The 13,796-nt window shown below is 38.5% G+C and overlaps 1 protein-coding gene and 1 pseudogene across 4 annotated transcripts in view; both read left to right on the top strand.

Moving 5' to 3' along the window:
* The window catches only part of LOC111326439 (G protein-coupled receptor 83), a 7,278-nt gene extending 4,004 nt beyond the window's left edge, over positions 1-3,274 (top strand). For 2 of the 3 annotated variants that reach the window (XM_088744660.1, XM_088744655.1), the window contains exon 2: positions 1,387-3,274. In XM_088744660.1, coding sequence (XP_088600786.1) covers positions 1,398-2,543 — 1,146 coding nt within the window. In that variant the 5' untranslated portion in view covers positions 1,387-1,397 and the 3' untranslated portion in view covers positions 2,544-3,274. Of the gene's footprint in view, positions 600-1,386 lie in introns of all 3 variants that reach the window. The other variant, XM_022930439.2, reaches the window with a different exon arrangement.
* Positions 3,275-7,828: 4,554 nt separating this feature from the next.
* LOC148741717 (substance-P receptor-like) lies at positions 7,829-12,787 on the top strand (annotated as a pseudogene). Its single transcript, XR_015992794.1, has 4 exons — positions 7,829-8,778; positions 9,498-9,687; positions 11,831-12,667; positions 12,772-12,787. The product of XR_015992794.1 is annotated as a substance-P receptor-like (transcript).
* The last annotated feature ends 1,009 nt before the right edge of the window (positions 12,788-13,796 follow it).

Here is a 13,796-nt window from a genome sequence, read left to right as displayed (position 1 = left end):
AGTTGAAGTTTATCATCTTTTCTCTGTTATGAAGCATTGGTTTTTCCTCGAGGTAACTACCTTTACCAGACTAAATAAATTAGTTTTACTGGAGCTTTGTTCTTCGGAAGCACGACATTACGCGAAATTTTCTTCGAAAAAGCGGTGGGCGGAGAAACCAATTCAGAGATATTTCTCTTTGTTCGGTCAAAATCGAAAATTTAAAACACAAATTATCGTAAAAAGTGAGTACATTTTGCGGGTTAGGTTAACAAGCTATGACAAAACGTGGGTACCAATACTACTGACAAAATAATTGGGTCCTTTTTAAGCCTGTTCTAGATGAAACTCATGGTTCAGACGTTAAAATCGTTTTCCTTGCCTTCAGGTGATATTATTCATATACGACTACTGCATTAAGTGGAATTCATGAAATTAACATGTTGTGTTAATTGTTCGGAAACCGTTTCATCTTAGTTTCAGTAAGGAAGTCGGCACCACTCTTAAGTTGATAGGAAGTCATAAAGTGAGTTAATATCAGAAAGTCAAAGCGTACATCGTCATAGCTATTACCTGAACAACTATCGCACCATTCTCTAGGCAAAGACTGAACCCTAAAGGTGAGTTTTTCTTTACAACAAAACTGGGATTAAAATCAATTAAGTGAATTTTTTCCGATTTGCGGATAAATGTAAATTTAGCACGGTTTTCAGCTAAAGTACAAAGAGATGGTAGAATAAGTGAGTTTTGATCTTGATATAAATGCACGACAGAACGTTTCTGTTGGAATGGTACTTTAAAATTTTCAAAGAGAAATTAAAAACTTGTTAAGCAGCTTCATGATATCATTGTAAATGGAGAAAAATGTCCTTTTGTGGACCAGCATAATACGCTGAGGCATTCAGCAATTATTTTAAGCAGCTGAAGAGGTGTTCTCACTTAGATTCCCTTCTCAGATCCTTTTTAAACCATTTAATGCAACTGTATCCAGCTCTAAACGTTCAAGTGGAATTAAGGATTGAAAATCTACCATGACGAGTCTTTCTTATCGCCTACACTGAAGGCAATAGACAGACAAATATAACCCACTACTTCATGTGTCATTCCGTACGTACTAAACTATAAGCTTTAGTTGCCAAGATTTTTTGGTCAGGATGGCTCGAAGTTCGCCAAATTCTTTTTTGCGATCTTGATGGCGTGTGACGCTACAGCTAAAAATGAAACCTGTTAGAATGATATGAATGAGTTAGCTTTATCATAAAGATTTCAGTCTTACAAAAATCAGAAACTTCTCTTCTGATCTATTAAGAAAACACGTAACGAAATTCTACTAGTAAGTAAATATTACATCTTCCATGAAATCACATAACTAGCTGATCACACAATTCACGACATACTTTGTTTTAGGCCACGGTTAGATGAAAGCGATGAACAACACAAGTTATTTGAACACCTCTTTTGGTGGAGAAGAACCCAACGATGAGCACAGCGCGGAAAACTTGAAAGAGGTCAATAGGATAATTATCATCGGTGCATACGCTTTAATTTGTCTGTTTTCGCTGGTGGGAAACTCGCTTATTTTACATATTGTGCGCACCCGTAACAGCATTCGAAAGAACGCATTTAACTGGCTTCTCTTCAACACGGCTGTTGCTGATCTCTTGGATGTGACAACTTCCACTGCCTTCTCGTTGCCAGTTTACTTTTGTGAAGAGTGCTGGATATCAGGAGTGGCAGGTTCCGTCCTTTGCAAGCTCACTCCTTTCTTGTCAATCACCTCCATCTGTGCATCCATCTGGACTCTCACTGTCATTGCTGCTGACCGGTATTTAGCTATTGTGTGTATCCGAAGGAGGCCATTATCACCTCGATCAGTGATGCGCTCTATAGTCATCGTGTGGTTGTTTGCAAGCTTGATATCTAGTGGTGAACTCCACAAACATAAATTGATAGAGGAAGGAGGTAAATATAGCGTGTGCACCGTTAAATGGCACGAAAATGAAGAGCTCGCACAAACTTTCGAAGAAGCGGATATGATCGGTAAAGTCGTCATTGCTTATGCAATACCTCTTTTCATAATGGCGGTCTTGTACTCGTCAATTGCCTTTTTCTTGTGGAAACAAAGACCTCCTGGAACTGTCAATCAAGAAGCGTATACCAGGCAAAAGAAGAAGCGCAAGGAAATTATAAAGATGCTGCTTATGGCAGTTACTGTGTTCGCCATTTGCTGGCTTCCTGTGCATGTCGCCCACATGATGTTGATCTTTTATAGCGACATTTACAACAGTATTCCCCACGTAGTCCAAGGACTGTTCTTCTGGTTTGCGCACGCCAACGCAGCAATTCATCCCTGGCTATTCATTGCCTTTAGCGAAAATCTGCGGAGTGAAGTGAGAGGAATCTCTCATTACATAAGAAAAAGAGGTCCTTTTCAGAAAACTCAGTTAAGAACCTCGTCACAGCCAAGTTTGAATACAAATGTTGAGTTGGCGGGCTCAAGAGAAATTGCTCTTTCTCGATCCCCTGTCAACATTAGTTCAATCAGTTTGGATACCAGATTATGAAAGAGAAAGCTGGTACATGAACGTTTCAAGATTATTTTGAGAGAACTTAAGTGCTCTTCATAACAGCACAATGGTGAGAAACATGAAGACGTTTAAACTGAATCGTGGTTCAACAGAAGTACCAATTAAAATGGTGGTTTGAATCAGTCTGGTGTCAATCAGTTTACACTTTAAAAATCGTATCGTTCCTTTTACTCTTTCTAAGAATAAGAATTTAAGAATAGATATCGCATTCCTAAGTACTTTATAAGTCCTCAAAAATCTCTCAAAAAGGCTATTTTGTAAGAGTCAAAATTTGTGATGGTCTTCGATATGTAAAAAAAAGTGTATGGTGTTGGTAAATGTGAGAAATAAAATGGATCCATTGTCAACCATAGGTCTAACGTGCATGGAGTGGAAACCATTTACAACTGTATTAATATTAATCATCAAAGCCTTTTAAGAAATAACACAAGAACAGATTGGTGATGAAGCACTAATTAAAATTAAGTAGGATAGTCGGTTGTGTATGGTAATGTAGAGTGAAATACAAAATGTCCTTCATAATTGAATTATATCCTTAATCTATTAATGAAGCGTAGCTTGCTTGCAGGCAAAAAGAACTTCCGTGTCAATAAACTGATAGGATTGAAGTTAAAAAAACATACAATTCATAGGAGTAGTTATAATTCTAATTTGTGATTTTAGTATGAGCACTATAACTATTAAATAAAATCATTATTCCTCACTAAGAGACGTATTCCTTGTTAATCCGCGCGATGAATGATGCGACATGATTTATTACCTCAAGGTAGTTGAGACCTTAACAAGGGTGGCTGAGGGGTTGCTAGCACTTTCTAAAGGTGCTACCCCAGACCAAGGAGGGTGGGAGCGTCCAACTTCCCCTTGCCCATGTATATTATTATTTTCATTATTATCATAATTATTATTATTATTATTACTTTATCATGATTTTTATCCCAACAACTTCACTTCCTTAACCCCGATGACTGGTCTTTTATACAATTCCTTATGCATCAGATCTCTATGGCCTCTGATCGATATCACCTTCCGTGAGAAGTTTGCAGCCTCGAGCAATAAAAATTTATGAAAGACCACAATACTATACGAGGTCTTCAACTGATACAAGAAATATGGAAGTTGGGTGGAATTGACCCCCATGCTCCTACTTCTACCGAGATAACAGTATTTTGCCTATCCCGCATCCTTTCAATTACCACCCTGAGGTCTTATAATAATAGCGATAATCATGATAATAGTCATAATCATCATCATCACCATCATCACCATCATCATTTTAATCATTATCATTACTCGGGCTTTCCTTTTTGTTGATATATTCAAATTATTTCGTTACCCCCACCGACGCAGCCCCAAACAGTTGCTTTAGAAACTAACAGCCTCTTTTTATTTCCTTTTTTGCGTTCAGTCACAAATCGCCGTCGCGCTGATAGCGCATGCGTAGATTCTATGTAGTGCGCATGCGTTGTAGTATGCTTTGTGAAAGCACATGGTCGACGAGTAACGAAGGATTGTCTCAAGGTCTTGTTGCAGATTGCGAAAACGATGGAGGGTAACACGCACAAAACACATGCAAACGCATACAATTCTCGCGGTAGACCCACACTAAAAGATGTCGGAAGGGGTCGGTCCGCGACGTTTACGAGAGATTAATTTACGAGCGAACCATTACGAGTGAACCTTTTATCGTGAACCATGCTATAACTCATATCAAATGAACCATCTATAAAAAATCATGCTATATAAAATCGGCTATCTCATGTTAACCTACGTAGGAATCGTCGTGTGGTTAAACGTGATCGAGAACCCAACAGATTGTCAGTACGGAATCTGAGAAACAAAAGCAGAGATCTGAAGGAGTTTGTCTTCAAACGTATGCGTGCAAGCATACCGAAGTCTTTCAGGCTTTATTGTTATGTGAAGGTTAGACAACTTAAAAAACATGAATGTAATACTATGAGAATGAGCTTAAATAAAATCCCACACTGACATGAAAAGAAAATTTTCTTTAATTGCTCTAGCAGGGTTTATCGAGGGATAATGAAGCTTAAATGTCGAGCAAATCGGTATTTATCATTGTTTACCTGTAATAGTTTGATGTGCCTGTACAAAAGTCAGACCCATATATCAAATTATTGTAAATTTAAACTGAGCAGTGATGTGGAGAAGAACCCTAGGCCTGGTCTTGCTCCAATGTGCATTGACCCCAGCAAAACAATATCAGCCCCGTATGGCCAAGGTAATGGGCTGGTATTTGGACAGAATTCTGGACAAAAATGTGTTGCGATGAGTTTGTGCTCTTTGATTTACAATAACAAATAAGGAATTCATTCTACCAATGACCTCATGTTAATTACGGATATTGGAAATCAATTGTATTCAGGCTTGTCTCAATTAACAAGACAATCCCTTTTTTAATGCAGTCAGAATTACCACTGATGCTAAATGTATTTGACGCTGATTATGAACTTCAGTACAGTGAAAGCTACTCTAGTACTCATCAAGAAGCCATCATAGAAGAATATCAATACTGTTGTCCTTTGCAAAGAGCCTTCGAATCACTTATTGCTGAAAACTACACCAATTTTGTATGAACAGTAGGGTGTACTGCTGTTGCCATCTATTGTAATGAACAGTAGGGTGTACTGCTGTTGCCATCTATTGTAATGGTATAAATGAGGGGTTCAAAATGTTTGATTCTCATGCTAGGGATTCATATGGTAGAAGCCATGCCCAAGATACATGTGTGCTGCTTGAAGTATTGTCTCTTAGTGACTTAGTACATTATTTTCAGAGTATACATAAGGAGTAATAATTAATGAAGTAGGAACCCTGGTCCGATAGAGATCCTCAGCAGGGAAACATTTTCCTCGCATAAACTTGATTTACAGATTGTGCGTGTAGAAGATACATCGTCTTTCGTTATTTCTGCCTTTAGCGCACTACATACAGTACTACTGCATACCACAAATTCAGCAGCGATTTTTATGATTTCCATCATAGTAAAGAATGGTGAAGAATTGACCTCTTAAGTTTTATTAAGGGCACCAAGATGGACGTGGCAAATGTTTATTTGGAAGGATAAGACAAGATTAATTAAATTTTGAAAGTCGCCGCAAACATTGCTAATTCAAACGCACCCCATGAAAGCCCGAGTTCACGCAGTTATGCGTCTAGTTATTATTAGTATTATTATTAGAAAGTGTTCGTTAAAATTTGATCCATGCTAGCTTCGGCCTGATTGCTGCGAATTCGCTATTCAACGTAATAGATAACGGTAAGCCCCAATTAAAACTGACCTGAAAAAGAGCATGTCGCATAATTTGTGCGGTTTTAATTTCAGCATTAAAGTTAGATATTGTATCAGTTCAGCTGAAAATAGGACACATTTTTTTTGAACCGAAGATCACTGTAAGTGCCAGTGTGACTTAAAGTTTGGTGTTCAAGTTACACTCTAAACTAAAACTTGCTTTAGGGTGCCAAAATCGCAGCGCAGTTGAAATATCTTTTCATGGATGCAATTTTTGATACCTCTGAATAGTTCTCAAGTCATTTGCGAGCTTTGGAGTTTCTGTGCGCAGCTCAATGTATGGTAGTTCAACACAGTTCAAAAAAAGAAAAAAGCTTGTGAACACGACGATCGCTATTGCAACTTGGACAGGACTCGGGAATTTCTAATCTTATTTTTCCTTATCCTGTTGACACCATATAGGAGGAAACAAAATTTAATTCATTGCGGTTAAAATGGTGAGAGATAAGATTTTTCTTAAAACTAATCACCAAAAGGGACCGTGCTAGTGTGCAAACAGGTTAAAGAATATTACTGATTTACTGGTAAGTGGTAAACAAATATCAGCTTTGACAGCCTTGATAAAAATCCAAATTACACGAGTGCCTAATAGTTGCTTTCTATTTTTTCCAATATCCTCCTTTTAGTGTATATGTTTATTGAGTACACCAGGTGTACTTTGTTTTCAAATTTGAATGAAGAGCTTAATCATTTTTTTATCCTAACGGAGATCTTAAAGTGTCTATCAGGAAAGAGTATTTTGAATTTCAAGAGATAAAATCCTCAGGTCCTGGATAAAAAGGAAGATATTTTATTATTACGGCTTTTAATCTATGTATACAGCGTATGCTAACAAATTCGCTTTCCGGAATCAAACCTTTTATGGAAAAAATCTGATCATTCGACGAGACTGGCGCAGTAAATGCACTTCTGGAGGACTGTTTACATGGAGGAAGGTAGATCGTTTGCTTTCAGTTCACTTGCTAAAGGTTGTATTGAACCGATTTCAAGTTCTTTGTTTTGATAACTCAGCTTAACCATAAAATGCGCGCCTCGCAAAATTTTCGTAAATCCGAGCAACAAAAATATGAGAACTTCACTTCAGTGGAGAAAATGAGTGGACAGTAGCAAGTCGTCGACGGACAGAACTTTATATCGAAAACGTAATAAATCAGGTCAAGTACGAATGGTCCAATACTTTCGTATTTGACCTGATTTTAGGAAACACACTCGAGGAAACGCTAGGAAACGTATTAGACCTTTGGTTCTCTCAGTTCGCCCTAAAATGGAAAGAGCTGTGGAAGTAGCAGTTTACCGAACAAAAATCGAGCCGTGAAAAGATGGAAACGTCGAAACACCTACTGCGTATGATCAGTCTCCTAATGACTTTCTATTTTACATCTGATATCCAACAGTGTGGTGCCTAACGTGAGCAGACTGAAAGTGCTGTAAAAGCACCCGAGAACCTGTACAAACAATCTTGACAATTACACCTAAATAAAAAAAATATTGATGGGCAGCTTTTTTGAGCTAAATCTTGTTTACTGGGCATATAGCATTGATTTATTAAGAAGTCCGGTGACCACGATTTTCACCGTTAGCGTAAGCAAGAAAAATAATACGATCACGAGGAAAAATTTGTCCATGGTACACTTAGCACAAAAATGCGTCGGTTCCACCTAATCTCAGTCAGTATCTTACATCTGAGTTGGTGATAAAATCTTTGTTTACCTCAGTTACGACTTGTTGACTTTTATTTTACGGTATTCGTAATATATGCGAAAAGGAACGAAAAGAAGCATACACATAAATGTAAGACCGTGAATCAAATATGTAAAAAGGCTGATAGTTTCTAAAGAAACTGTTTGGGGCTGCGTCAGTGGGGGTAACGAGATAATTTGAATGTATCAACAAAGTTGAAATGGTAAATTGGCTACCGTTACGGTTATAAAAGTTGGACGTTTCGAGCGTTAGCCCTTCGTCATTCGCCCCGACGAAGGGCTAACGCTCGAAACGTCAGCTTTTATAACCGTAACGGTGGCCAATTTACCATTTCAACTTTGTTGATACATGTGAATCAAATATGGTTTTTACACTTCCACTGTTGTTAATGTATCGATAAATGTATACACCGCGTGGTGAAGAAAATTCAAGGAAGCATGTGGGAAAGGTACACAGATCGTAGACACCACCGAACTTTTCTATTATGATGTACTGATCTGTTGCAATCTTAAAAGGGTTGTAACTTCATTCACATGTACATACAACAATACACTAACAGGGGAAAAGTTTTACTCCATGTACTTCAGATTACAACCGGGTATGAACCAATCGAATTTAACGGAAGAAACTCGTGGTACTATTTCACAGAGTTGCCTCTTACTCCACCCTGGGCTAATCACGAAAGTGATTTTGACAGCTGCTTACGTCGTCTTGTTAGTCGCAGCCTGCACGGAAAATATCATAGTTATATACCTGGCGAGGACATGCAAAGATTTACGACAGTTCTCATTCAACTATCTTATTATCAATATGGCTGTGGCAGACATTATGGATGTCTGTTTTTCAACGATCATATCTATTTCCTTTTAACTGGATTTCTGGCGATGGAGGTAAAGTCTCTTGCAAACTTGCATGTTTCTTTGTGAATAGTTCAGTCGGTCTCTCCATCTCCACGCTAGTGATGTCAGTGGATCGCTACAAGGCAATGATGCACGTGATGAAAATTCCAATATCCTCAGCAGCAACAAAAAAATTCATAGCCTTGAATTGGATAGTGTCAGTCCTAGTGGGTGCTTCCTGTCTTTACAAGATGGATACGAGAGAGAGTGAGGGCGGAAATACAATATCAATCAATCAATCAATCAATCAGTCAGTCAATCAACTTTATTTAACGAAGGTAACACGGGACAGTGCTTCAACTGAGTAACTAGTAGGCCCTCAAACTAAATTTATAAAACAAAGTTAAGTAACAAAATACATGTCGTAAAGAAAGGAAGTATAAGTGTATGTATGAATAGGACTAACTTTAGTAAAAACTATATTACACTTATAAAAATATTCTTACAATGAATATCAACAAACTATAATTACAATAAGAATACAGCTGGGATAGGTCGAGCGAGATGAAGGTTATGAAATGTTGGATTAGCATAAAACCATGAATAAAATTAAGTTTCAGTTATGCTAAAATGATCAACGTCATTGTATTTGGTTAAAAAATGTCTATAAATAGCCTTTCTAGATGAGGTTACACATGTTACTTTCTTAAGGTTAATGGGCAGAGAGTTCCAGAGCCTGGTTGCGGACACGCTAAAAGTTCTCCCTGCTCCCTCCCTCAGATACACGATTATATCTGGGGCAGACGAGGTTTAACGCACTGTACCGCCCACTGCGTGTGTGTAAATCTGCATTGCATTTAAGGTCATACATGTAGCTGGGGCAGTTTCCTTGAAGGCGCTTAAGGACTAGTGAGCACTTATTGATTTTAGCTTCATCATAAAATGGGAGCCACCCTAATATAAATTTATTAAAAAGATTTACGCTATTTGATCTTGTGTCAGCTCCCAAAATTACTCGGGCAGCACGTTTTTGTAGCTTGAGGATCCTCGTTAAGTTATCAGCTGAGCAGTTTGACCAGAAAGTCAAATATGTCAGTCATTATGGAGCGACGATCCAGAGGAACATATATTTTACAGCACGTTGGAGGAATGTGGCAAGTTTCTGCTATTTTATGTTCTTTCTTTGATACTGTTAGGAACGACGAGTGTTAAAATCGGTCTTTCGCTTCGAAAAAGGAGACCACCTGGTAACAATGAGATACAGGGGAGAATCGCATAGCTTAAAGTAAACACGCCCTCTGATTGGTCAATACGTCAACCGGAAGAGAGGGTATTTAGCGTGGAATCGCACTAATGCATAAAGCGATATCGCTGACGTGAGTCGCGCGCAAAAATTATAATTGTTACGAACGTAAAAACGTAAATACAACTAGTGCTACGAAAATATGAACAAATTTATAGAAAACGAATGTCTTCCAAATTTTGAATTGAAATTGAAATTTTTAGAAAATTGGAGGAAACCACTCACGCTCTAAAGTACGAGAAAACGCATAGAAAAAAAAATCGAAATGCCAGAGACGAGGGAAGAAGGCCAAACGAGAGTTCTTACCGAGGAAAACCAAAACAGGTATCAATGCCGAAAAAGGTCAAGCATCTTTTCCCGAAATCCAAACCATTGTAGCCTATAAAGACGACGAACTGGCCTCTTTTATATACAACATGGTTTCAAAAAACACTAGACAGCAAATTCACAAATTCGAGTGGTCGCAAAACAGTCATCCAAGCGCTCCGTGATGATTTCGACCCAGTGGAGATATCAGAGCTCACTGGCCACTCAAATCCGGAATCCATATCCAGCTACAGCCATAATCCTCTGGAAAGACAGCGGCGAATGTCGAATAAGTTGGCCGGTTTCAACCCACGCCAAGCACGACAACTACCAACGGCTATTCAAGTCATGCTTTACGGGAGATTGTTCTCAATAGCTCAGCCACGCCAAGCAACACAGCAGCTACTAGTGACTTGACAGCAATGCCAGTCGTTCTAGTTACCTGATGGCAGGAGCAGTTGGCGGAATGTTTACTGGAGTAACTTTTAAGAATTCTCCAGTAAATATTTCCATAAACTTTCAGTCCAGCATTGACACCAACGAGCGACTCCCAGCGATGAAAGAAAAACAGTTAAAATTGTGACTTTTAACTGAACTGTTACTCGCCAGAGTTTACCGAGAAATTCCAGTCTTAATCATTATATTTTGAATACACGTTTTTTTACAACTGTAAAGCACGTACCGTTTTTTTGTAGATCTTGCTTTGATACCGGAACGGTTGAAATTTTCATTTCGCTTGAGGATTTGACCATTCAGTTGTTGATTGTCGGCACCACATTATGCCAAGTTGAGTGGTAGCAGGCAAATCTCTGTCTTAAATAACTCCGAATTGTGTACTTTTGGTTTTTTTGCTGAAGATTGTAAAATGTGAGGCACCGCTTTCTCCACGAATTTGAAATAAAAGTGGTTTTCATTCTAAAAATATCTTGTTCCCTCTATTCGCTAGATATTGACACCTGACTTAGAAAGGGTTTCCATTGTTTGCGCACTGGCGTGGTGCACAAACATACAAAACATCTGGTTTCGCCCAGTGATTTGGTGGCTTTAGCTGTGATTCAAGAAAAATTCTCGAGGTACAATTAAAATTGTCGACGGTTTAAACGTGAGCAACTTACCTTGCTTTCCATTCCCTGAACAATGACAGTTCTGACAGTTGACTTTAAAATGGCTTTCTTAAACACGAAGGCGCGCTATATAAGGAAGTCTTCCCTGGGAAGACCTAGGCTCATTTGTTATTCACCGTTGACGTGTGCGGGTCAAATTCAAATGCTGGTAGACGAACAAAAGGAGCTAATGAGATATCTATTGTTTACTTCCACCAGCATGGTGGCACGAGGTAACGTGCGAACCACCGACTTCGATCTCAAATTTACCGCCACAAATAAAGACAGTTTCCTTTAGAGAAAGGAAATACAAATCTCAAAAATTCTTGTATTGTGATGAAGACATAAAACAATTTTGAGGAATGCGCCCGTTGTTCACTGCTTTGGAGTAGCTGTAGCTCAAGTTGACTTGACTCTAACAGTTCTACATCACACGACGGTTGATTGACAAATGGTCCAGTGGGACCTGAGGCTCATTTTATAGCGCGCCTTCGTGTTTAAGGGCGCGCGTACGGAATAAAAACAAACAATAACATTGCCGTTTTAATTTCTTGTTTTCTTATTTTTATTCAGTTATGCGATTCAAGAAAAACTCACTACCTGACTCGTGAATTCCACGTTAAATTTCACTTGAAAAACCGATATCGCACTCATCGCTTCGCGATTCGTGCGATATCGGTTTTTCGCGTGAAATTTAACGTGGAATTCACTCGTCAGGCAGTGAATTTTTCTTTAGAATTAACACACAAAATCAAAAGATATATAAAATGTTAGTTGCCATCGTTCTCTTGATTGCTTTCTGTTGGCTTTTCGCCCATGTAAACCATTTGATGAGCGTCTTTAGCCCCTCAAAGTATTGTGCTCTCCCCATGGCCCGTCTCTCTTCCCTTCTTTTGGATTTCTCATACAAATGCTGCCATCAATCCCATTATATATTTTATATTCAATAACAAATTTCGACAAGGACTAAGAGGAGTCCTCAGAGTCACAGAGCCGGAAACAAGACCCCTTCAAACAAGACACGTTGTTCCTCAAGATAATTTTGCATTTGACAGAGTGGAGTTTACTGGAAATATCGCCGTTAGGAAGTCGGTCGAAAAATCAAGGAAGCATAGGACGAGACAAAGATTTGGAATTTGACACAAAACTTTAAATCGATAATCTGTAGCTTGAGAATAACACTGCCTATAAAGCGTGTGGCTTTAGTTTCGTATTCCTCTCTAAGAACTTATATGTACGTGCTTTATTTCAGCCGACGGGTCAACTGACGTCATCATTCAAGAATAAGACCTATTAAATCGCTGGCAGCGCACATAAATTGCGCGGAGTGGACTTAAAAGTTCGTAGTTCTTCTTTGATAATACTGGAGATGAAAACGTAAAAAGCGGCAGGAGAGAGTCAAATCAAAACAAAGAAATGTAAACGACTCTCGCGGGTTTATTGTGCCACAAACACGGATGGCTTTCTTTCCTGGCTCTCGAATTTTTAATGAAGCGAGATTCTTTTTCTATTCAATAAATTCTTGGTTGACCCAACATAAGGTCAAGGTGGTTGGATATTGGCCAAGTTCTTTCTTTCATATTTTCATATTTTTTATATGATAATTCTTCTATTAGCACGTAAATGGCTGTGCGTTATCTTTCAGCTAACGAGTCAACTGAGGTCATTATTCAATATTAATACGTAAAAGAATCTTTAAAACAATGGCGACACCTTTATCACGTAGCGCCCTCTTGGATTGCGTGAGACACCAAATCGAGGCTGGACGGGCATAAAGTTTGTGTTACACTGGTGTTTACAGTAGGGATATATGACAAGTAAGCATGGCCCACGAGCATTGCTCTGTTAACTACTGTACAAACGACAAGAGAAATCAGAGTAGCGAGCATTTATCCTTTTCCAACTTGCCTTCAAATTCTTTATTGAGATCGAAATGGATTGCCACTATAAAGCGAGATGAAGGGCTAGATTTTGAGACAAGAATGGAGCCGTGACCGGCGAGTTGTCAGACGCGCGTGTTACTAGCGACCGACTTTTTGCTTTGGATTGAAAACACAGCCACTACACGTTTTGCGAAATACCTACTTTTTTCGTATCCAGAACACTAGTCATTTCAGGAATCTACTAGTCTTTTACTTTATATTTTTCATTTTACTTTTGGCTCAAGTTGTCAAACGCACATGGCAATGTTTTGTTTGTTTTTAGTAACTCGGATTTTGTAATATGTACTAAATGAGATTCTCCGGCCCTCGTTTATTCGCGTTATAATTAGAAATAAAACTTGAATTACAACAAACTTGAACTACACGACAGAAAAATACTTAAAACTGCCCGAAACTAAAACAAAAAATTTTTCCCTAATATTGTTTAATTTTAGTATGCAAAGCGAGGTTTAAATCAGATGGTCAAATAAATATCTGCAACCTCCAGGGCTCTTCATTTTTCCGCTGTGGCTTATAGCTTCGAGCTCTCACGACGGCTCCTGTGTCTTGTATTTTCAGTGAAAGGGAAGGTGCGGATCAGTGTGACAACGTGGACACGCTACGAGTCATGGTTTCTAAAGCTTCATTTCATCACTTTTTTACATCGTTGGAAGTTTTTGATTAACGAATCCGGGCATAAATAAAAGATAAGAGCAATATAATATCTGTAAAAATGGTGTGAATGGCG

The sequence above is a fragment of the Stylophora pistillata genome, chromosome 1, assembly GCF_964205215.1.
Source record: "Stylophora pistillata chromosome 1, jaStyPist1.2, whole genome shotgun sequence".
NCBI lineage: Eukaryota > Metazoa > Cnidaria > Anthozoa > Scleractinia > Pocilloporidae > Stylophora > Stylophora pistillata.
This window is presented reverse-complemented; position numbering and strand designations above follow the sequence as displayed.